General features: G+C 36.1%; 1 protein-coding gene across 1 annotated transcript in view; it reads left to right on the top strand.

Moving 5' to 3' along the window:
• LOC148312763 (epidermal growth factor receptor kinase substrate 8-like) overlaps positions 1 to 23679 on the top strand; it is a 37179-nt gene extending 13500 nt beyond the window's left edge. Inside the window, exons 5-19 of the mRNA XM_088274155.1 lie at positions 87 to 280; positions 890 to 1049; positions 1937 to 2067; positions 2856 to 2936; positions 3843 to 4036; positions 5929 to 6094; positions 7635 to 7727; positions 9879 to 10042; positions 11252 to 11376; positions 12071 to 12214; positions 12803 to 12851; positions 20192 to 20317; positions 22481 to 22605; positions 22724 to 22915; positions 23423 to 23679. Coding sequence (XP_088130281.1) covers positions 87 to 280; positions 890 to 1049; positions 1937 to 2067; positions 2856 to 2936; positions 3843 to 4036; positions 5929 to 6094; positions 7635 to 7727; positions 9879 to 10042; positions 11252 to 11376; positions 12071 to 12214; positions 12803 to 12851; positions 20192 to 20317; positions 22481 to 22605; positions 22724 to 22915; positions 23423 to 23491 — 2013 coding nt within the window. The 3' untranslated portion in view covers positions 23492 to 23679. The remainder of the gene's footprint in view (positions 1 to 86; positions 281 to 889; positions 1050 to 1936; positions 2068 to 2855; positions 2937 to 3842; positions 4037 to 5928; positions 6095 to 7634; positions 7728 to 9878; positions 10043 to 11251; positions 11377 to 12070; positions 12215 to 12802; positions 12852 to 20191; positions 20318 to 22480; positions 22606 to 22723; positions 22916 to 23422) is intronic.
• Positions 23680 to 26607: the final 2928 nt, after the last annotated feature.

Here is a 26607-nt window from a genome sequence, read left to right as displayed (position 1 = left end):
TTTTACACAATATTTACCATTTTTGGTTCTTGCTTTCCTTTTGGGTGAATTTTTAATAATCGAATTGGACTGTCTGTCGGTTCCAGTCGATAATGGAGAGGTTCAGCTGCTCCTCGATCCAGGAGCCGACAGCCTTCACGTCCAGCGACCCCATGGAGATGTACAACAACATCCTGGCCTTCATCGTGGGCGGCCGCGCCGGCGCCCGCTCCGAGATGCACATCTTCCAGTGCCACGACGTCGGCGCGCAGGACCTTGTCGAGGACCTCAACGCCATAAGGTAACATAAGACAACTTATTTCTATGTTCGCTCCCTAGGTGGAGCATATGGCCAACACGAGACGTCTCAAAGTCACTCCGTCACTCGCCATCTCCTTGGCTTCCTCCCAGGTCAGTCCGGCATCCCCAAGTTCCGCTGAGTATAGTCGGTGAATGGGCGCTAGAAAAGGGCTTTATTGAAAGCTGTCCCACCGCATGCCCAGACCTGATACAGAAGCATCTAGGCTTCCTGACCGATCTGCTATTGCTAAGCAATTTTTTTTTTAACTAAGTTGCGAAATTCATTGAAAATGGGAAACAATATAAAATTGTATCCCGATTTTACTGTTGAATTTACATTTAAAAGCTTTCAATATACCTCTCACTGCCAATCTAAATATATACAAGAAAGTAAGTCCATCACCAAATTTTCTAGAAGTACCCCGGTGTAGGCAGTGAAAGGGATTAGTGTTAAGTTCAATTAGTCAGCTAGATCCGATTCCGACTCGACGTTGGCCGGTACACAGACACCCACAACCCCGACCAGCACAGCAGAGAGACACGGAACATGTAAAGGGCTGCATCAGCGCTTCCACGATCTTAACTGATCACGCGATCGTGTTTCTTTCAGGGGCGGTAAGGACAGTGAGCGGAAGATAAGCCAGGCCGGCAGCCGCCAGGACAGCCAGTACGAGGACAGGGACCACCCCGGAGCCCGGGACTTCGTGATGGAGCGCGAGCGCGACCGGGAGCGGGAGATGGGCGAGAGGGAGAGGGGCGGCAGGAATCAGGTCAGCGCTCCTCTAACTCTTTGGTTCTTGGTCTAATGGCGATTCAAATTGAATAACTAGGCCAGTTTTACGCGTCCACAGTCCATACACAATATTGTAGGAAAAAATAAATTGTGAGAATCGTTGAATGTGCGGCAAATCGATGTACGATACATGTTCGAATGGTGATATAAGGAAAGAAGATGAGTATTAATAATAAAATTAAGAAAGGTTTTTATAGTATTTGAGGTGGTTTGGGCATGTGGAACAAATGTGTGAGGAAAGAACAGTAAAATTAATTTATAAAGTGAACGTAGTTGGGAAAAGGACTTGAAGAAGACCTATAAAAACATGGGATAATCAGGTCTGCCAAATACTTGAAAGTGGTCAGGTCAGAAGTAATAATCGGCGTCTATGTATGGGGCAGCCTCCGCCTGCCTTTTGTCCGCCTCCGTGGTGTAATGGTCAGCGTGTTTAGCGACCGTGCTGGAGGTCCCGGGTTCGATTCCCAGGGGGGTGAAAATAAATATTAGTGATTTTACACTGAAATATTTATTTAATATTACCCTGGACTGGTTCCTGAAGCGCAAGGGTCATCACCTTGCCTTCGTGTAAGTAATGATCAAGATAAAACTGCGTCAATTTGATGAAGTGCCCTATGCACCATTGGGTGCGGATAAAGGTTATAATAATAAAAAAAATGTATGAGGAGATGCATGAATGTGAAAGAGGCGAAGAATGTTTGCAAAGACAGAGTGGTGTGACGTTCTATCCTCTACCTACCCTCTAGCCTACCCCTGCAGAAAAGGCGTGATGGTAACTTGATCATACAAAGATTGCCTAGGTCTTCCGCTCCCATTTAAAAAAATATGAATGTGTTTTATTGAACATCCCGAGTTTGGTCGCAGATCCCGCACTTCTCCATGTACCGAGAGCCAATTTCGGACTCGGAGCCGGTACCTTACGGCAACAACGAAGACGAGACGTCCAGCAACTCCTCTGACAAACTTTACGAGCAAGACATCGCTATACTAAACAGGTTTGTGTATACGCGGGCCGTTTAATTAATACATAGATTGATATCATGAAGCAAAATGTCCTGCATTAATTTTTGACATTTCAACATAGATGAAGGAGAATATGAAAGTCTGGGTATTTACAGGGCTTACGACCATCTCGGGTTGATGTAAGTGATCACTTTACACATCTGTAACATTCACCAATTCTACCCATGATTGACAATGACACTATTAAATTTTTTTTTTTTTTAATTTCAAGACATTGATCAAACTTGTAACACAGTGTGCGCGAGGTCACAATATCCATCTATGGTGGGATGAGGAAAGGTTTTATTAAGCAAAGACTCTTTTCATTTGTATGTTAGGTCTGAATCCTGGATATAGTGAGATGTAAAGTGATCACTTAACCAAGCCTAAGACGGTCGTGAGTCCTGTTAATGCGCAGACTTCTGTATTCTTCTTGATCAATGTTGAGATCTCGTGTCGGGTTGTGGTCCCGTGGTTAGTGTCGCGGACTCTTGAGTCAGAGTTTCTCGGTTCGAACCCACTCTACCACAATTTGATACCTATTTCTAATAATGAGTCGCTTAGGCTCACAGAAATAGTATGAAATTGAAATATTTGTGTAAATAATAACAACACAAAAAAATCTCTTTAAAAAAAAAAATTAAAAAATAACTCCTAATTGGAGATAATCCAGATTTGTGACACACTCAAAATGTTTTATATTCTTCTTCATCTATGCTTGAGATGGCAATATGAAGATGTGTCCTCGGCCCGAGTTTTATGGTGACCGTTTGTGTTTTAGATGCTTCGATGACATTGAGAAGTTCATCGCCAGACTGCAGCACGTGGCGGCCGCGAGCCGAGATCTGGAACGCCGCCGAAGGTAAGCTCGCTGCGAGTCTGGTCGCGACGGGTCTTAAGCGACGGTCGACCACTTTTACAGATAGCGGTGAAAGGCTGCTAATTTTAAATTTACACGCTTCGGACGGGAATGGTGTTTCTACCCGTTGGGTAGGATTGATGCTTAAGAATGGGAAGGGTATTTTTACCTTCTGCGCCGGCCTCATTTCAAAGGCAGAAAATAAGGAATTACTCTCTCTAATCCTTATCCGCACCCCAATGGTGCATAGGGCACTGCATCATATAAACGACGTATGAGGAGCTGAAGAGGGCTTCCGAAAATGGCGAAAGAGATGTCATCTGTTGCTACTGACCAATCCGCAGGATTCAGACCAGAGAGAGAGATGTATATTACACAGTAGAGTCTCGATTATCCGACCTAAATCGACCGCTGCTAGGTCGGATGACAGGGGAAATGATAAAAATGACATTAAAAATGTGTAAATTTTATTTTCCGCCTCCGTAGTGTAATGGTCAGCACGCTCGGCTACCGTTCTGGAGATCCCGGGTTCGATTCCCAGGGGGGGTCAAATAAATATAACTGATTTTTTCACTGTAATATTTATTCAATATTACCCTGGACTGGTACCTGAAGCGGAGGGCTGATCACCTTTCCTTCATGTGTAAACAATCAAGATAACACTGCTTTTGTATGACGTAGTGCCCTATGCACCATTGGGATGCGGATAAGGGTTTTCTCTCCAATTATACTTATTTTAAAATGCAAAAAATAATTTAAAAATGAAGAGTTATATTATATTGTGAAATGCCAAAAAAAATTCAGAAATAAAAAAAACCTCAATTTCAATATTGACATTGTCGTCGTTATAATCGACAGACTTTCCCTTAGTTGTCTGGGTATACTTAATGCTGATTGACTCGGTTTCAGGTCCCGCAAGTCCAAGAAGCAGGCGGACCCCGGCGAGGGCATTCTGTCGATGCGGACCCGCCCGCCGCCGGAGCACGAGTTCTACGACATCTTCCAGAAGTTCAAGCTGTCTTTCAACCTGCTCTCCAAGCTCAAGTCACACATCCACGACCCCAACGCCCCGGAGCTGGTGCACTTCCTCTTCACGCCCCTGGGTAACCGCACTCTTAACCTTTTAACTGCCGGCAGGTACGTGTATGGCGGTGCCCAGCACGCCTCCAAGTTCCGCTGAGTCGGTGAATGGGCGCCGGAATCCTCGATGTTGGAAGAAGAGACACGAGGGGTTGATGCTCTCAGGTGGCATTCTAAGGACATGTCCCAACCATGTCCACCTTCTCCTCTTCAGGACTTCCAGTATGAGGGGCTGTTGGTTCTTCTCCTCACATCGTCATTCCTGACCAAGCCATACTACTTAATTTTTTTTATTTATTTATTTATTTTTTCATTATACATAGATACATTCAAATATACATATTCATTTCATATATACATTTATTATATGTTTTACTTTATACCCATTATTCGCCTCAGGCACCTATTTTCAAAACCATTACACTATGGAGGCTAAAATGGGCCTTTGCCAATTTGAGCTTTGATGAAGAATTAGCTAATTTTTCCGTATTTTTTTATGAATTCTCGCAGGGTGCTCTATGTGTATGGACTGTAGTGGCCTCTATCACCCGATGTCAGTATTATTTCCTATGTTCCCAACATATCTCTCACTCCTTTCAAGAACGTCATAAATCAAAAAACTTGATTTTTCAGGAGAACGTTTTTAAAGGTTAAAAATATTATACAATGTACAACATTTTGAGTGTGTCCAAATACTTGTTCACAAAATCTGGATTATCTCCAATTACAGGAGTTATTTTCATATTATTTTTTGACATCTCATCAAAGATGAAGAAGAATATGGAAGTCTGGGCATTTACGGGGCTGACAACCGTCATCGGCTGGTTTAAGTGATCACTTTACACACGTGTAACATTCACCAATTCTACCCATTATTGACAACCACACTACTCAAATTCTTGGAAGTTCTTTATATATGAACCAATTTAGAAACCTTGTTCTTGAATCACTAGAACTTCACTAGAGACATCGATTGGTGAGATGTAAAGAAGATTTTTATCAAGCAGAAACTCTTATATTAGTATGTGAGGTCCAAATCCTGGATTATAATCACACACATGAGAAACGCCAGAAAATACCATTTTCATTTTTATTATTTAAGCTTATAATTTGACCAGATAATTTATTTACAACATTTTGAGTGTTTCCAAATACTTGTTCACAAAATCTGGATTATCTCCAATTACAGGAGTTATTTTCATATTATTTTTTTTGACATCTCATCAAAGATGAAGAAGAATATGGAAGTCTCTCGCGCTTTACCAAAAGTAAGCTAAAAGAGCGCTTAAAAGCGTCTCTCCCTCTGCCAAAAGTGTGTAAAAGACGCCTTTAAGCATTTCCCATAAACAATGCGTTAATAAAGCTTAGCGTGCGCCAAAGAGGTACTAGGCAAAAATCTGTATTCCCAGTATTTGTACATAATGCAAACTGTGCCATGTTCTCTCCCATTCCGCGGCTTCACATGTTAGCCAATGCTTTTGAAAGTACAGATTTATTTAATATATTGTTATCCTCCTTGAAATCTGTACTTTCTCAGCATTTCTTCTCCATGTTATAATGGATAAATTTAAACGTTGTGTTTCACTCTCTCTTACTGCTCGCCGATAGTGTTTGAAGGAGACGTGGATTTACCAGTGCCTACTACTTGTTATTTTATTACGATTTTGTGTTATAAGACTATTTGTTATAAGACTTTTTGTTTCTCTATTAGTATATTTTTTATTTTTACATTAGATACTGTATATATGTATTATATGTATTATCTTCAAGGCTTCAGCCGTTCAATAAATAAATAAATAACATCATATATTTAAAAAGAAAAACCTGACTTTTTCCAAGTAAAATCTTCACTGATTCTCATCAATCAAAGGGTTCATACGGCAAGTCAGTCGGTATAATGCTTGGTCCCTTCCAGCCCTCATCGTGGACGCCTCTCACGAGAGCTGCTCCGAGCCGCGGCTGGCTTCGCGAGTGGTACAGCCGCTCCTCACCCGGGAGACCATCAACCTGCTGGGCAACTGCGTCACCTCCAAGGAGACGGAGCTCTGGCACTCCCTGGACGACCCCTGGCTGATACCCAGGTCAGAATCAGCCCCACTCTGTCGCCCACCCTTCAAAACTTGTCTTAACTTGAGATAAAACATCTGTGCGTGTCATGACGAACCCCCCTGACTTACTTATAACCCTTATCCGCAACCAATGGTGCATAGGGCACTGCATCGAATTGACGCAGTGTTATCTTGATCATTACTTACATGAAGGCAAGGTGATCATTCTTGCGCTTCAGGAACCAGTCCAGGGTAATATTAAATAAATATTACAGTGTAAAATTTTGTTTTGAATATTGAAAGCATTAACTTTGTGGATCATATTGATATATTATCTTGAGAAATAAAAAGACTTTGTTTTTTGATCCACTTACATTTTTATTAACCAACTAGTTTCTAGGGTTTAATTTATGACTACTTAGTAATAAATGTAACCCTGAAGAGGGCAACAGGTTGTTGCCGAAACTAGTTGGTTAATAAAAATGTGAGTGGATCAAAAAACAAAGTCTTTTTATTTCTGAAAATAATATTACAGTGTTAAATCACTAATATTTAAATTCACCCCTCCTGGGAATCGAACCCTAGACCTTCAGCACGGTATCTTAACACGCTGACCATTACGCCACGGAGGCGGACAATTCGTTGACTATCACTCGAGAGTAAAATTATCCTTGTAGGGCAGCTCTAAACAGTCCTGATCCCTGTCCAATCTCGTATATTCCGGAGCCAGGAGATCTGCCTTCTGCCCACACCTCGTGGACCCTCCACTAGGTGCAATAGCTCGTACTTGTCTCCTCCCAGCACATGCCCCAGATAGGACACCTTCCGGACCTTGATATCAGTCAGCAACTGTCTCCCTGCTCTTGCTCTTTGGAGCACATTTGCTTTGCTGACCATATCGGTCCATGGGATGCGTAGCATTCTATGATGTAGCCCCATTTTGAATGCTATTAATCGGTTTATAGTGCTGAGGGTCCAGGATTCAACTCCGTATGGAAGTACTGACCAGACATAACACCTAACCATTCTCTGCCGAAGCTTCAGAGATGAAACATATCGCTCACTCCTTTCAAGAACGTCATAAATCAAAAATCGACAATTTTCAGTTGTGCATGTTTTCGGAATGCCCAGAAAATGTACTATATCCCAGCAAAAGCGGCATATTTTTAACTTCATATTTATCCGCTACAGGGCAGAAAGTGTCGTTATAGCATTTTGAAGAACAGGTATTGTTAAATAATTTTTTGAAATGTACTAAATATTTTTCAAATGGAGGAAAAACCTTTAGGTTTAACCTAAAAAGATCTGTTGCACAGTAAAAAGTTCAATAAGTGGCTTGATATTTATTTTGAATACATTGTATTATATTTTTAAACTTTAAATCATTCTCCTGAATAAACAAGTTTTTTGATTTATGACGTTGTTGAAAGGAGTAAGCGATATATCATTTTTATGTGACAGAAGATGGCAGTCTGAGCATCCCAGGGCTTACTCTCTCTACTCAATCCTTTTAGTTTAAAGTGAATATATTTTTTCTCCGATTTTGTATGGTTTGTTATATTTACATTTCCAGAGACCAGTGGAAAACTCCCGTACCTCCCTACCAACCCGTGTTCATGGACGGCTGGTCACCGGATTTCTTCGTTGTGGACGAATCCCCTCAGAGGTAGAGTACTTATCATTAAAAACTCACTTCAAACAGATTCCGAGTGACCACACGTGCGCTATCGTCGGGGTCACCTGATGAGGTGCTAAATATTCTATGTGTGGTGTGATACATACGTGAATACAATAGAATTGCGATATAACGAATCGTGATATAGCGAAAAATGACATTTATCGAAAAAAAAGATAAATTATTCCCTAAAATCAATTTTTTATACAAAAATGCATTTATAGAACAAAATCCCATTAATATGGATAACAAAATCACTTTTTTCCCGTACGAAAAAATGTTAATACATTTACATAAATTTATTACGAAATAAAAAATCTTAAAAGATGATATTATAATGATGATGTATAAATATTTTTTTAAAAAAATCACGTAAATTTTGGAAAAAAAATACAGAATTCAGCCAGTTTTGTAATTTCGCAATCTCAATACCGAAAACTACTCTGACGTCTGACAACACTGGCCGCCAGTAGCGCGTAAGCCGTTCCCGCGGCACTTTTAGCACGGTAAGGTATTAAAGAAATCTTATTAAAGAAAACTAGTGAAAATATGTAGGTATTCAGTTCCCTATGGCCCCCTTCCTCCTTTGTTTGCTGAACTTGCGATCTTTTTGTGAAGCTGCGCAACATTTTTTGCAACAGCGCGCATCATATACTAGTATGGTATTTTTAAACTTCGTTATATGTGGGAATTCGTTATTACGAATTAATATTTTTTGGTCCCTTGGATTTCGTTATATCGCAATTCTACTGTACCTAGCTCCCTTAGACCATCGGAAGATTGGCTATAAATGAAAAACGTACTCACTTGATCATAGATCACAGTTTTTTAACGCACTTAATAGGGAAAGGTATTTCTACGCGTTTGGTCGATTGATGTTCAAGGACAGGAAGAGTATTTTTACCTTCTGCGCTGTACATAATTATCAAATCCCATCACTATCGTAGGTGAAAAATACCCGTCCGAAGTGTGTTGAATTAATGTCATAAAATAAAAAAAAATTAGTAAGGATTCTAAAACTATTTTTAAGAATAATGAAAATCACGGAAACTAAGTGACGATAATTTCATTAATTGATTCGGCAGTCACTTTGTGGTAAAATCTCTCCATTTTTTATTAATGTTTTACATAGTAAATACCACTATTTCTTAAAATCCACTGTGACACGTGTTTCGATGCATTCCGCATCATATACGGTGTTTGAAAATGATGCGGAATGCATCGAAACACGTGTCACAGTAGATTTTAAGAAATAGTGGTAACTAAGTAAAACATTAATTAAAAATGACGATAATTTGGTTACGCGAAGGTCGTGGTCACTGGCAGCAAGTGTCTTGAGCGGCGATCGTGCAAGAAGAGAAAGATTGCGGTTTTTATGGACTCTCGCTCGGTACGCAAGGCTTACAACCTAGTAGGTTTATCAGTGCGGCCAACCTGTCGGGCTAACTTGTTTGTTTAGGCACCTACTCGTGACTGAGTAGGGAGTCATCGCAGGTTCTTACAACGGATTGTCTCATTATGCTCTAATGCATTGTTCCGAAAAGTGTGTGCTGCGGCACACTGGTGTACTGTGGTGATTAGTTAGTGTGACGCGGAAAAAAATCTAGTTTTGTGAAAATAACAAAATTGCTCCACGTTTTGATTGCCTGTACTCAGTTAAGTAGGCTCAATAAGGAAGAAATGCAAAGCTGAGACAAGCATTATCGATCAAATTAGGAAAGGTGTGTTGAGATGGTTTGGACATGTAGAACGAATGAGTGAGGAAAGAACGGTTAAACAAATTTATGAGGCGAATGTAATTGGAAAAAGGAGCAGAGGAAGACCGAGAAAAACTTGGCACGATCAAGTATGCCAAATACTTGAAAGCGGTCAGGTTAGGAGTCGAAACAATCGGCGGGTATGTATGAGGAGATGCATGAACGTGGAAGAGGCGAAGAATGTTTGCAAGGACAGAGTGGTGTGGCCTTCTATTCTCTTTGCCTACCCCTGCGAAGAAGCGGCGTGATGGTTAGTTAGTTGGTTAGTTTTAATGTGATAAATATGCACAGCTGAAATTTCTTGATTTGGTAGGTGTACCTTGAATAGAAAATGTTTGCGGAACACTGCTCTAGTGGATTTTGTTCTCATTTGTTGGGATTGCAGGTCCGTGCAGCGCAGGTCGGACGCCTCTTTCCAGCAGCGGCTGGGGGAGGGGGAGGAGTTCGGGGAGCCCCCGTTTGCAAGGCGGGGGGGCCGCCTCACCGAGGTGCCCCTGGCGGGCTCCGCCAGCCCCCCGCCGCGCCGTCGCGGCGACACCCCCGAGACTGGTAACTAGACACACCTGACTAACGCCACACCACACCACACCACACCACTGTCTTTGCAAACATTTTATCATGCGACTGTACAATAGGATAAATTTTTTTCCGGTGAAATATCCCAAATTCTTCTTTTTCTTCTTCATCTTGTTGTAGGCCTTGTAGCCTGTTTTTAAGAGGGATTAGCCTTCTGCGATGTCGATTCCCACCTATCGACCCATCTCTTTGGTGGTCTGCCCGGGAGTCGTCTACCATGGGGTTCGCCGTACAGTGCGATGTGGAGAAGTCTAGATGGTTCCATTACGCATATCATTGTCTCCTTCGTTGCCTTCCCCACCTAACGACATCTTCCATCTCACATATTTCCCTGATCCTAGCGTTTCTTATGCTATCTCGAAAACTCTTGCCTGATATGCTTCTTAGAGTCTTCATTTCTGACACTAAGCGCGTTTTTTGTGGCAACGGTGTCCGCTCTACCTTTGATTCCATACGTCATGATGGGTCGGACACAAGTTTTGTAAATTCCAAAATTAAATAAGGTTATTGGATTAAATTCTACATTTATTTTTCCTTCAAACCCTTATCCATACGGCAATGTTGTATAGGGCACTGCATCATATAAACGCAGTACTATTATGATTGTAACTTACATGAAGGCAAGGTGATCAGCCCTCCGCTTCAGGTACCAGTCCAGGGTTATATCAAATAAATGTTAGAATGAAAAATCACAAATATTTATTTTGACCACCCTCTTGGGAATCGAACCCTGAACCTCCAGTATGGTAGCTAAACGAACTAACCATTACACCACGGAGCCGGACCATGCCCAAGTATTTGAAATACTTGATCTTGCCGAGTTTTCTCCACCCTTCCTTTGCTCCTATTTCCAAATAAATTTGCTGTATAAATTTGTTTAACTGTCCTTTCTTCACTCATTCAATTCATGTGATCAAACCATCTTAACACACTCTTATTTACAACATTTTGAGTGTGTCCAAATACTTGTTCACAAATCTGGATTATCTCCAATTAAAGGAGTATTTTTCATATTATTTTTTGACATCTCATTAAAGATGAAGAAGAATATGGAAGACTTGGCATTTACGGGGCTGACGACCGTCATAGGCTAATGATGAGATGACAAAAAAATAACACTTACTTTATTTATTATATACGTATTACTTGGTATTTGGTTGTAATATGTGTTTGGTATTCCAGATGACTTGGGCGAGGCGTGGGCAGAGGAGGTGGTGGCTCGGGGAGGGAGGGTGGTTCGCGTCACCTACCCCAGAACGGCCAACAACGACAAGGAGCTGACGGTAGTGAGAGGCGAATACTTGGAGGTGAGACAACCATAGCAATACGATTAAAAAAACGCCCAATTTTTCCGACGCCAGGTCACTTAAGTCATGGAAAAAATATTTTTTCTATATATTTTCTGAAAAGAGTCAAATTCCCATATATGTTTATCTTTTACAGCTATACGGCTGTCCAAATTTAAAACACAGTAAGGGACATTTTTTTCGTATTACGTTTTTTTTGCATTTTTGGACTAAGTAGAGTCTACTTAGTCCATAAATGCAAAAAAAAACGTACTACAAAAAAATGTCCCTTACTGTGTTTTAAATTTGGACAGCCGTATAATCACATAGATAAAAGCGTCTTAAATCTATGGTAGATATAAATAAAGTCTCAAATAGTCTTCTTCTTCTTCTTTTTCTAGATCCTAAGGATCTGTTTGTGCCTCCGCATGTCGCTCTTGGGATGTTGACTCCCAGCTGTCTTGCCACCTTTTTGTAGGTCTGCCTGGGGGTCTGCGTCCTTCAGGGATTCCTTGTATTCAAATAGTATTTTACGAAAATAGCGCTATATAAATTATCCAAATTTATTATGATTATTTTTCATGTATAGATTTTTAAATGACCGACTTCTAGCGCTGTCGTCCGCGTCCTGAATTTTAGAGTCTGCGAACTCCCCCTTAAAATATTTTTAAAAATACCTTGGTGACCATTTTTTTTTTTTATAAATTTCCCTCAGATCTTGGACCACACCCGCAAGTGGTGGAAAGCTAGGAATCGCCGCGGCCAGACTGCCCACGTGCCGCACACCATCGTGGCCCCGCACTCCCCGCAGGACACCTTCAGCAACCCCGTCTACTCGACCAACAACTACAACCATCCGGTATTTCAAACCTTTCATTTTTTGCCTTTTGTTTGATCTAAATCCGATATACTGCGATTTAGATCAGATACAGATTGGCTCGGGTTGTGGTCCTGTGGTTAGTGTCGCGGACTCTTAAGTCAGAGTTTCTCGGTTCGAACCCACTCTACCACAATTTGATACCTATTTCTAATAATGAGCCGCTTAAGCGCACGCGAGTGCGTCGTTGACCCTCATTTTTATTTCATGGGTTCCAATTTTTTTTCGCTTACATACCAAGTTGAAAGTTGTCGGTATAGGCCACTTTGGGAATCACTGATATAAAACATTAATGGTTTAAAATAGGATGTATCAAGTAAATCATGTTAGGATAAAGATATGTGTCGGGTCGTGGTCCCGTGGGTAGTGTCGCGGACTCTTAAGTCAAAGTTTCTCGGTACGAACCCACTCTACCACAATTTGATACCTATTTCTAATAATGAGCCGCTTAGGCTCACAGAAATAGAAAAATAAAAAAATTCCCATCTAAAAAAAAAAAAAAGTCACTCGGGTGGGATTTCTGGGCGCAGCGCTGTCGTTCTATTGCTGACTTGTGTGGTCTGGTTCCAGGACGGGCGCGCCGGCAGCAGCAGCCCCCGGGACAGCCCAACGGCGTCAGGTAACAACGCCAACCGCTCCGTGGACTGGGTCCGCAAGGAGAGGCTCGGCAAAAAGGGGGAGTTCCGCTACTTCTAGCCTGCTGTCCCCACCCACTCCAAACCTACCCTTACCCCATACCGTTACAAGGAAGAAACATTGCAATACTCAATTTCATTCAATTTATTCAAAAATAACTAACATATCATATTGTTGGGTAATATATCCAAAATAAAACAAGGTTTGTGTTGAATGGGATTGAATTCTATATTTATTTATGTATATCTTAATACGTGACGCGTTTCGTCTTCTTAGGACATTATCAAACACTCTGTGTTTGATAATGTCCTAAGAAAACGAAACGCGTCACGTATTAACATATACATAAATAAATGTAGAATTCAATCCAACACAAGCCTTGTTTTATTTTGGATATATTACCCAACAATTCCATATGGAATTCTACCAACTGTCTGCAGTTACAATAAATAACATATCATAGTCGGACAGGAGAAAGTGACCGACTAACTGAACGTAAAATGTTCCGGAGGCCCATTTAAGTCACTTTTTGACTTGGCAAGAGAATAAACATTAATGCAGTTAGTCATTTTTAACAAGTCAATATATCGTACTCATACAGGAGAAAGTGACCGAGTGCATTGTTTTACAAAAACGTGATCATTGACTATTTGATATCTTACTAGCTTAATATTGCCCTGAAAAACTCCCAAAGGATTTTAAACTTGGAAGTATAATATATTGACGAGTTAAAAATAACTAACTGCATTGATGTTTATTTTGTTGCCAAGCAAAAGTGACTTAAATGGCCCTCCTGAACATTTTACGTTTTGTCAGTTGGTCACTTTCTCCTGTACGACTGCGAAATTATACTTCCAAGTTTAAAATCCTTTGGGATTTTTTTCAGGGCAAAATTAAGCTAGTAAGATATCAAATAGTCAATGATAACATTTTTGTAAAAAAATCCACTCGGTCACTTTCCCCTGTATGACCACAATATATTGTACATTACAAACTAAAATGTGTCGGGTTGTGGTCCCGTGGCTAGTGTCGCGGACTCTTAAGTCAGAGTTTCTCGGTTCGAACCCACTCTACCACAATTTGATACCTATTTCTGATAATGAGCTGCTTAGGCACAGAAATAGTATGAAATTGAAATATTTTTGTAAATTTTTAAAACACAAATATTTCTCTTTAAATTAAAAAAAAAACTCTTAATTCAATTCAGTTTTTAAAGCGAGTGTTTTCGCCTAGCATTTTCACTCACGAATGACATGAGATTATAGTAACTTTAAAACGTAAAGAGTAAATCCACTCACGAGTAGGCATAGGCTATAAAACTTGATTACAAGTAAATATTATAATTACAAATACAAAAAAATATTAAATATTACTACAAAAAAAGATCCCACAAAGGCATGGCCTGTGTGTGGGTATACATTATATTTTAGGTTATAGTAAAGGGCACTGGCAAGAATACAATAGATATTATCAGAAATAAAATTAGTTTAAAAGAGCTGATATAAGCTACAAATATTTCATTTTAAACAGAAAACAGAGAATCAAAAAGATGAAGCCTGAGTAGGGTCATGATAAGCGGTGTTGCATAAGCCGTAGCTAGATTTCAGAACATTACAAATCCATAGAATGTTCCTTCCTTGTAATGTGGTACACTTGTGCAATGTGTCCCCTGCATATGTACGTGGAATGTGGAAAATTGTGGAAAATTTTTGTATAATTTATATCACGACTGGTATTTGTCGCGTCAGCTGTTTTGTCCATTGTTTTACTTTTTGTAAAACATCATATATTTTATATATATATATATATATATATATATATATATATATATATATATATATATATATATATATATATATATATATGTACAGTGAAACCTCTTATAGCGAGCATAATACATTCCAGAATCTTACTCGTTTAGCGAAAAAAATTTTACTTTGACTGGCGCTGAAGTCCCGGCTCACAAGTGAATGTAGTGAAATAGGGACTTGCGTCTTCTCTGTTATACAAATTACTCGTTATGAGAGGTCCACCGTACACTCACACACACACACACGCACACGCACACATATATATATACACACACACACACACACACACACACACACACACACACACACACACACATATATATATATATATATATATATATTCTGTCAAAAATTATGTATTGTTCGCTTTTGTTTTCAATGTGTATAGGTAATAATTTAATATATTCCGTCCATTTTAATAAAAATAAAAATATATAGGTAAGAAAACGCATGATATATAATAAGCATACGAGTATATACTATTATACAGATATATATATATATATATATATATATATATATATATATATATATATATATATATATATATATATATATATATATATATATATATATATATATATATATACATATATATATATATATATATATATTTTTTTTTTAAAATATTTAATAGACGTTAATGAAAAGCAAAAATAAAACATCTGTAAAAATTATAATTACGCAATATGGAAAGACATTTAGATTTTGAGAAATGCATTTATGTTTGTTTAGATTTTAGACTTGTTTTAATTCCGTTAGTTTTAATTTATTTAAAATTTTAAAATACGTTTGATCGATTGAGTCTCGGCTGTGCGGCGGCGTATTAGTTTTCGAATCTGCGGTCACTGGTTCGATTCCCGCCCGGTCGTGACTCAGTTCATCGTTCCAAGACCTCGGGTCTTGTTTAAAGATCAATATAAAGAGATGCTTGTCTTCTTTGTATGTTTTGTTTAGGATTTTGAAAAGTTTAGTTTTTTTTTAGTATATTATATCTATTTTTGAATGGTCTATCATTAATTTATTTAGGAATATGTTTACAGTCAATTTTAATAGAAATTTTTAGTGAATTATGTGTTGAAAAATTATTTTATTGACAACATTTTGAGTGTGTCCAAATACTCGTTCACAAAATCTGATGTATTAAAGGACCTATATAATCAAAAACTGGTCGGATAATATACAGGTACACATATATTGTGTACGTAAAAAAAAATCACCATTCGAACATCTTCATACATAGTTTTGCCACACATTCGTCTGAAAGATCACGTTTCGACTTTTCTCATCCAAAAAAGCACTTGATATGCATTATAGATCGCATTTATCAACAACTGGGCGGATATAAAATAGATACACATATCGCCCACTCCTTTCAAGAACGTCATAAATAAAAAATCATCAATTTTCGGTTGTGCGTGTTTTCGGAATGCCCAGAAAATGTACTATATCCCAGCAAAAGAGGCATGTTTTTAACTTAATATTTACCCGCTACAGGGCAGAAAGTGTTGTTTTTACATTTTGAAGAAAAGTTATTGTTTAATAATTTTTTTAAATAAAGTAAATATTTTTCAAATGGAGAAAAAAACTTCAGGTTTTACTTAAAAAGATCTGTTGTACTGTAAAAAGTTCAGTGAGTGGCTTGATATTTATTTTTAATACATTGTATTATATTTTCAAACTTTAAAAACGTTCTCCTGAAAAATCAAGTTTATTTATTTATGACGTTCTTGAAAGGAGTGACGATATGTGGTCCTTACTAAAAAGTTGTATTTCCAATATTGCTCAAAAAATCCTTTAAATACAAATCCTTTCTGTTTTTACTGTATTTTATTGAAATCTCAATCAAAGTTGCGACAAAACATGACCAATCCTGTGTTAAACTAACGTGAAATCATTAAATCGCACCAAAACGTAACAATTTTACAAGCTAGAATTCCTGATTACTTAAAATCATTTAAAATGGAAATGTAACGTTTTGGTGAGGACCTCCACATATATTGTGCATGTAATTTTTTTTATGTTAAAAATGGTTGAACTTTTAAATAACGCAATATATTTTTTAACCATGTACCTTTCTTGTCAGATTATTATATATTTGTTATTGTATGTGCTATATATATGTTTGGTGTAAAATATATGTTTTTTTTAAATGTAACTGTGTGTTTTATTTCGTATTTAAAATGTGTCGTCCCCAAAATCTAAGCTTGATTTGTTTGTCTTGTGTCTGTCTGTTCATTTAATCGTTGGAGTGCTGAGAATCAATGTTTTATTTATTTATTTAAACTTCATGTACAGAAAATAATTAAATATATTGGCAGGCTTATTGCTAAAAGCAGTATCTTCCGACCAACCAAAAACAGACTAGTGATATTGGTCAAATCGTTTGATACCATATATAGCTATTTGCAATCAGAGGGTAGATAGTATTTGAACATTAAAAAGAACATAAATTACAAATTGATGATAATAAGGAAGGAAATGGAACAAGGGAGTTTAGGGAAGGAGGTAGAGGGAAAAACTAAGGGAGGAAGTTTGATGGACAGTTAGGATTCTAATGATAGATAGTAATGTCTGTTATCTTTTACAATTTTATCATGTCTTACCACAAAGTGAATGCCGAAACAATAAATAAAATGACCCTGATAAAATATATAAATTAAAAAATTGATTTCAATTATTGTCGGGTAATATATTTATTGTCCGCCTCCATAGTGTAATGGTCAACACGCTCGACTATCATTCTGGAGGTCCTGGGTTCGATTCCCAAGGGGGGGGGTCAAATAAATATAAGTGATTTTTCCACTCTAATATTTATTCAATATCACCCTGGACTGGTACCTGAAGCGGGGGGCTGATCACGTTTCCTTTAGTGTTAACGATCAAGATAACACTGCGTTTATATGCAGCGCCCTATGCACCATTGGGGTGCGGATAAGGGTTTGAAGAAGAAGAAGAATGTATTTAAAATTAAACACGGTTACTGGATTGAATTCTACTTTTATTTACATATATATGATAATATGTAACGCGTTTCGTCTTATTAACAGCGTTTGATAATGTCTTAATAAGGCGAAACGCGTCTCATATTATCATATGTCGATAGTGTAAAGGCAAAGGGGTATATCTGTCTCAGACCAGCTTTTGCAGGAGAGCGAAAACAAACTTGCGAAATTAAATAACTCATTTGTTTTATGTATTTTTATATGGACATATCTTAATTAAACTAAATAAGTATTGCAACTACAGCTATATCCTTTTGCCAGATTATGGAATACACTATTTTAGACATTTTGTGGAAAAAACTTAGAAAATTAATTTTTTTACCCCTTTGCCTTGACACTACCGAACTAAGGGAGGAGGTTTGATGGACAGTTAGGATTCTAATGATAGATAGTAATGTCTCAGACGTTGCTTAAAAGCTATTAGAGAAGGTGCATTTGTTTACGCAGAGAGGTCATTCATTCCATAGGCTGGCCGCTTGGACAGAGAAGGAATTACTGAAGAATGATGTGTTATGGCGAGGAATGGAAAGTGTTCTTTCTTGGGAAGAACCAAGTGATAGACCATGATCTGAGAGGTACATAAAATTTCCAGACAGATATTTAGGTGCATTGAGATTGTGAAGAATATTATAATAAAGTAGCGTGAGAGATTGAAGATTTATGCGCTGGTTGAAGTGAAAATATCGTCTTTGGTATATTTTGTCAAATGGCTGTTGATATATCGAAGATGATGCTGGTGTATTTCGGATGTTTTTGACTAGAATTTTCACTCATGAATTACATGAAATTATAGTAAGTTTAAACATAAAGAGTAAATCCACTCACGAGTGGGCATAGGCTATGAAACTTATAAAGTTGAAGCCTGAGTAGGGACATGATAAGCGGTGTTGCATAAGCCCTAGCTAGATTTCAGAGTCACTTGGACGTTAGGTTATTTAAAAAAAAGTGTATTTCAGCAATAAAGCTAAGAGGTTATTAACTTAAGAAAACTTAAGTGTTTTTATTTTTTCTTAACGGAACTTAAGAAAAATAAAAACTTCAGTCGCAATTTTGACAGATCGCTCACTCCTTTCAAGAACGTCATAAATCAAAAAACTTAATTTTTCAAGAGAACGTTTTTAAAGTTTAAAAATATAATACAATGTATTAAAAATAAATATCAAGCCACTTATTCAACTTTTTACTGTGCAGCAGATCTTTTTAGGTAAAACCTGAAGGTTTTTTCTCCATTTCAAAAATATTAAGTATTTAAAAAAAAATAATTAAACAATACCTTTTCTTCAAAATGCAAAAACAACGTTTTCTGCCCTGTAGCGGGTAAATATTAAGTTAAAAATATGCCACTTTTGTTGGGATATAGTACATTTTTTGGGCATTCTTGATTTATGACGTTCTTGAAAGGAGTGAGCGAGATGTGGAATTTCACAATATAGCTGTCACAAAAAGTAAATCCAGAAAAATCGTGTTTGATCAGGTAAGGAGTTGAGTGGGAGAGGCAAAGGAACTATGGAACGGTGTCATAAGAGTTGGGGTTCTGAGGATAAATAGTAATGTTTTAAGAGTTTCTTGAATGTTATCAGAGATGGTTTTACTTGCCAAATTAGACGCTATTCGAATCAAATCAGACGTTCAACTTGTCAAATTGGACGCCTGACATCAAATTAGCCTTAAACTTGTAAAATTGGACGCCCTGCAAATCAAATTAGACGTTTTACTTGTTAATTGGACGCCTTGCAAATCATATTAGACGTTTTACTTATTAATTGGACGCCTTGCAAGTCAAATTGGATGCCTTACAAAAATAAGACGTGTAACTTGCCAAAATGGACAATTTTCAAATCAAATCGGACGCCTTACAAAGTAAATTAGACGTCTTACAAAGCAAACGGAACGCCTTATAAAGCAAATTGAATGTCTTATAAAGCAAGTTGGACGCCTTAAAAAGCAAATTTGACGCCTTATATAGCAAATTGGACGCCCACAAAGCAAATTGGACGCCTTTCAAAGCGAATTTGACGCCTCACAAAGCAAAGTTAACGCCATGCAAAGCAAATAGGACTCATCACAAAGCAAGTTGGACAACTTACAAATCGAATTGGGCATTATATATTTATATATATATATATATATATATATATATATATATATATATATATATATATATATATATATATATATATATATATATATATATATATATATATATATATATATATATATATATATATATATATATATATATATATATATATATATATATATATATATATATATATATATATATATATATATATATATATATATATATATATATATATATATATATATATATATATATATATATATATATATTATTTTTTATTTTTATTTTTAAATATAACATTTCTTATGTGTGCCCGACTTTCGATCATTATTCTCTTTCGCGTCTCATTCTGCCCGCATTTGTGAAAAGAGAGAGAGATCATTGTATTTTAAATGGATTTTCAGCACATGTTTTCGGTTGTTAGATCTGGAGTCTGATGCGGAGTCTGTGCAAAGGATGGCGCCCCCTCCGCCGCCGCCGCCCCCGCCGGCTCCCGTGGCGGTCCCCGTGGAGACCAAGAGCGCCCCTACGTCCAAATATAATACTTTGTGTGAGTATTATATATAATTATAAATACCAGTTATTTATTTAATTTTTCAAAAACATATTACACACATAAGTCATATGTATAATATTCCCGATGAGTAATTTCGGTTTCACATTTTGGGACACATGGGATTAAGGTTAACAAGACTGGAACACAAATAATAACGTTACAAAAAAGATTTTAAAAAAATAACCAAAACTAATACCTGACAAAATATAAAAACAAAAAAACAGGTATAACAAATAGGCATAAGTAGTATATTTAAAAGAAATAAATGAGAAATTATAAAAAATGAGAAAATCTAAAAAACATAAGATATAAACAAAATAAGAAAATATGACTATATATCACTACATATCGCTCACTCCTTTCAAGAACGTCATAAATCAAAAAACTTGATTTTTCAGGAGAACGTTTTTAAAGCTTAAAAATATAATACAATGTATTAAAAATAAGTTCCAAGCCACTTATTGAACTTTTTATTGTGCAACAGATCTTTTTAGGTAAAACCTGAAGGTTTTTTCTGCATTTGAAAAATATTTAGTAAATTTAAAAAAAATAATTAAACAGTACCTTTTATTCAAAATGCAAAAACAACACTTTCTGCCCTGTAGCGGGTAAATATTAAGTTAAAAATATGCCGCTTTTGCTGGGATATAGTACATTTTCTGGGCATCCCGAAAACATGCGTTACTGAAATTTTACGATTTTTGATTTATGACGTTCTTGAAGGAGTGAGCGATATATGTCTTTCCATAAAGTATTTTTTCAGATTATTTGTTGTGGATCTCCGAATGGGTTCTATTTTATATATGTCAGGCAGGTGGTTAATTTGGGTATAGGCAATATATTTTAAGGACCTTACTCCAAATTTAGTAGTGTATATCGGCTCCACATGTATTTTGTTATGTCCTCGTGTATTATGATTATGAATTTCTTTGTTATGTAAGTAATACTGGTAAATTAGAAAGTCTCAGACCACGAATACTATGTCTTAAGGCCGATATACGATATGCTTAATATACGATAATTCACAACTTAATTTTCTTCAAACCCAGATAACATTTGACGTGATTCTATTGTCTTTCTTAAAATCCCGTTTTTGTATCGAATAAGTAAGTTTTTCTTCGAAATAAATATATTGTTTTAAGAAGAAAAATATTGAGAGGCAAGGAGTTAAAAAGTTACAAAAACTAAAAATAAAAATCCAGTTTACACTCTAAAAAAATTGAGTGAAAATCCGTCCAGCCCTCGGCGCGGCCGAGTGCGTTGTGATTCGGACTGTTGAAATCTTGGCCTTAAAACACCGTTTTTTTTTATTTAAAAAAATTAAATTTAAAAAGCATTATCGATAAAATTAAGAAAGTTGTGTTGAGATGGTTTGGACATGTGGAGCGTATGAGTGAAGAAAGAACGGTTAAACAAATTTATGAGGCGAATGTAGTTGGAAAAAGAAGCAGAGGACGACCGAGGAAAACTTGGCACAATCAGGTATGTCAAATACTTGAAAGCGGCCGGGTCAGGAGTCGTAATAATCGTCGGGGATGTATGAGGAGATGCATGAATGTAGAAGAGGCAAAGAATGTTTGCAAAGACGGAGTGGTGTGGCGTTCGATTCTCTCTGCCCACCTCTGCGGGGAAGCGGCGTGATGAAGTTAGTTAGTTAGTTATTTAAAAATTTAGTTTACCTTAAATAAAATTTCAAAACTATAAATTCATAGTTTTGAAAAGAAGAAAAAGTTTTTTAAATATAAAAAGTCGAAAAAAATTACGAGTATATTAAAAAAAGTCAAATACCAATATATTTTCTTTATAAAAAATTCTTCTTCTTGATGTAGGGCTTGTGGCCTGTTTTTAATAGGGATTAGCCTCCTGCGATGTCGATTCCCAGCTATCGACCCATCTCTTTGGTGGTCTACCACGGGGTTGGCCGTACAGTGCGATGTGGGGGAGTCTGGATGGTTCCATTCTCCTCACATGCGCATACCATTGTCTCCTTCGTTGCCTTCCCCACCTAACGACATCTTCCATCTCGCATATTTCCCTGATCCTGGCATCTCTTATTCTATCCGGAAGACTCTTGCCTGATATATACTTGTTTATTGAATTAGGATTTCCGGGGGCTGTGTAATTTATAATATGACGTGTGTGAAATTCGGGTTACAGCTTCCAGAAGCGTCAAGAGTTTGGGAGGAGAAGACATGCAAGAAGAATTGAAAATAATCCTTGCCATGAGGGAAAACAGAAGAAAACTGGACATCCTTAAAACTCCGGATCTATACATCAACCAGGTTTGTATAATACCTTTTACTTAAGGGGATCATTCACGTATCTAAGGTGTAAAACAGGGTCGTGTAATGAAATAAAAATTTAATTAACCCTCGTAATTATCGACCTGAATGTTCGCAGGCTTCTTCAGCCCAGGAAGTCCAGCAGTGGTTGGAAGCCAAGGGCTTCAACGAGGATGTGCGCAAGAACCTGCGCGGAATAGCGGGAACAGCTCTCTTCAAGCTGGAGAAGGCCGAGCTGCAGAAGAGCGCCGGGGAAGCCGAAGGCTGGAGGCTGTACAGCCAGCTCCTGGTGCAGAGAAACATTTCTGGGGTAAATTGTGATATCTTATCGTGTTAAACAGGGATGTGTAATGTCACCGCAGCTGTTTAATCTATGCTTGGATGAAATATATTGCATGGAAGAACTGAATGGATAAAATATTGGAGTAAATTGATCTATTCGACTATCTGTTGCATATCTTTTTGTATGGTGACGATGCTCGGCTGTCCAAATTTAAAACACAGAAAGGGCCATTTTTTTGAAGTTCGTTTTTTTGTTGTATTTTTGGACTAAGTAGAATCGACTTAGTCCAAAAATGCAAAAAAATGTACTACAAAAAAATGTCCCTTTCTGTGTTTTGAGTTTGGACAGCCGTGCTGTGTTTCAGCTATTTTTTTTGTCAAACTCGGTCAGTTTTTTTAATGTTTTCATTACAAAACTCATTCAGTTATTTTGTTATCAGTACAAACTCAGTCAGGTTTTTTAATGTTCTCATTACAAAAATCATTCAGTGTTTTTTTTATAGTACAAAACTCAGTGTTTTTTTTTTGTTTTCAGTACAAAACTACAACATCAAAGGAGCTGACAGCCATCCTGCAGAAGTTCAGAGAAAAAGCAGACAACTAATAGAAAATCGGACGATGATTCGGGTCGTCACATTTCAAAAGCAGCTACATCTTTTTTTGTGGAATCACAATCATATATTTTTGCTTTAAAGTCAAGTTCTATGGAACTTATTTGGATTTTCTAACATGTTGGCATTTCTGTTTTATTTGTTTATTTATCTTTTTTTTAAACCTTGATGTACAGAGTGCAAGCCTCTTAGGCTCATATGTTTTCTCGTATATATATATATATATATATATATATATATATATATATATATATATATATATATATATATATATATATATATATATATATATATATATATATATATATATATATATATATATATATATATATACATGTGGAATTATTTGATTGCCTCTTATCATTGTCAACCTAACCATTTATTTTTATTTTTAAGTACAAGCTGAATAATTCCCAAAAAGATAAAATAAAATAAAATATATATTTGTGACTGCTTGCACACTTGTTTTACTCGGATAAACGCTTTTTGGATGATGGCGGTTTTTGAAACGTGAGACCAAATGCTAATGTACTTACTGTAATTATTTATGAAAGGGAACTACATGACTTTTTGAAATTTACCAAGGGATAAATTTAAATCTTATTTATAATATTTTTATGACACTAAAATCACAAATAAACTATGAAATTTTAGAAAATTAAAATTATTATAATATATTCTCTCGGACACTGGATTATCACCCTACGATTATATATTAACCCTTTCCGATTCCCTAAAATTAAAAAAATCTAGGTAGACAGTTACATTCCAATTGGAAAAAAAATCATTTGTCCTCTGCTCCACATACTGTCGTAATAGATACGAGTGACAAAAATGTAAGCTTGGAATTTAAATAAATAATACTTATGATGAAAAAATGTCAAATAACATCCGACATGGGACCTTAGAGGAAAAAATCGGTGTCGAATTAGATTCGACATTGGACCAGTAAAGGTTAATACAGTAAAACCTCGATATAACGGACCTCTATTTGACAAACTTTAAATGTAAACGACAAAAAAAACAGTCAAATATAAAAAAAATTAAAAAAATCTTGTTATTTTTATTCTTCAAACCCTTATCCACACCCGATGATGCATAGGGCACTGCATAATATAAACTCTAAAAAATTTCTTTCATCAAAATTAGCTTTATACGCCTATTTATAATTATTTTTTAATATTCCATACATTCTTCATCAAACTCTTATCCGCACCCCGATGGTGCATAGGGCACTGCATCATATAAACGCAGTTTTTTTTTGTTCGTTAACACACGAAGGAAAGGTGATCAGCCCTCCGCTTCAAGTACCAGTCCAGGGTAATATTGAATAAACATTGTTGTGAAAAAATCACAAATATTTATTTAACCCCCCCCCCTTGTTTGATTGACAAATGACGCAAAAATTATAGCATTTTACGATAGGGTAATTAATTTTGTGCCACCCTGTACAAGCCTTGAAATTTATTTATTTATTTTTAATTAAAATTTATATTCAGATTTTAAATGTATGAAAATGTGTCCTCGCTGTCACATAACTTGTGTTGGGGGCACATTTTACAATACTAGTATTATAAATTATGCATAGAGAATATTTTTAGTGTGATCAAATGAATTGTACTTTACTTAGGAGTTATTTTAAAAAAAATCAAGACTACGTTGATTTTTCAACATAGATGAAGAAGTGTTTTCAGATGGGTATATGTAAGTCTGAGAATTTACAGCTCTTTTGACTTGTCATCGGCTGGTTACATGGTCACTTTTATCACCGTGTAACATTCCCATTCCAACCATTATCAACCACATAGCTCAAACCTTAAAAAAATACATAAAATTTTAATATACTTATATGGTAAAAACAATCATTGATATGGGTAGAGCGGTGAATGTTACAAAGAGATTAAAGTGATCACTTAAAACGGCTAATGACAGGTCGTTAGCCCTGTCCAGGTCCAGACTTCCTAATTATGAATTCCAGACACTTTTTTATCGATGTTGAGATTTTAATGATATCTTGATAATTATTTCCGTCATGAGCCATGCGATTGTGGATGATGTGGCCGAATTAAGGATTATTAAATTTAATTTGGAAAAATAGAAAAAATTGTATGTAGTATTTTAAGTGGTATATAATCAGTGGTATATACATATGTATCTTTTATAATCGTTATATGTATTTGTATTTTCCTAATAAAATAAACTAAATGTATAAGTAGAAAATTATATATATATATATATATATATATATATATATATATATATATATATATATATATATATATATATATATATATATATATATATATATATATATATATATATATCTATATCTCCGTTGTAGATAATATTTGTATTTAAAAAATAAAAATAAATTGAAATCCTATTGTTTATTATTTTCATTATTATTATTTTAAGATGGTGAGATGAAAGAAGCTTTTTATTGAGCAGAAACTCTTTCATTTGAGTGTGCGGTCCAAATCCTGGATTATAATTACATACATGAGAAACACCAGAAAATATCATTTTCATTTTATTATTTTAGCTTATAATTTGACCATAGATGTCTCTAGTGAAATTCTAATGATTCAAGCACTATGTTTCGGATTCGAACAATATATATAGAAGTTCCATGAATTGGAGTAGTATGGTTGTCAATCATGTGTAGAACTGGTGAATGTTACACGTGTGTAAAGATATATTTTAAACCAGCCTGTGACGGTCGTAAGCCCCGTGAATGCCCAGGCTTCCATATTCTTCTTCATCTATGTTGAGATATCAAAATATAATAAAATGCCAATTGGATTCACGGCACGAGAAAAATAAATAAATAAAAGCGTTATCATCCAGATATGGAGGAATTAGTATAAAATGTTAACAATTCAATAGTAAAATGTCAAGAAATGATATTATCAAAATGCAAACATTATAAAAATGAGTTTGATCTTCAGATAAGAGTAATTAATTTTTATTATCACACTCGTTCTAAGTCAGTCTTAAGATAGCGAAAAAAAGATTATGAATTTATAGCACAGTCCTCTGAAAAATACTGTTTGATTGAGTTAATTATAAACTTTTAATCGAAACATGTCACCACAACATTTTAAGTGTG

Source organism: Brachycentrus maculatus, unplaced genomic scaffold, assembly GCF_059751285.1.
Source record: "Brachycentrus maculatus isolate JH-2025_06_01 unplaced genomic scaffold, ASM5975128v1 h1tg000033l, whole genome shotgun sequence".
Taxonomy (NCBI): domain Eukaryota; kingdom Metazoa; phylum Arthropoda; class Insecta; order Trichoptera; family Brachycentridae; genus Brachycentrus; species Brachycentrus maculatus.
This window is presented reverse-complemented; position numbering and strand designations above follow the sequence as displayed.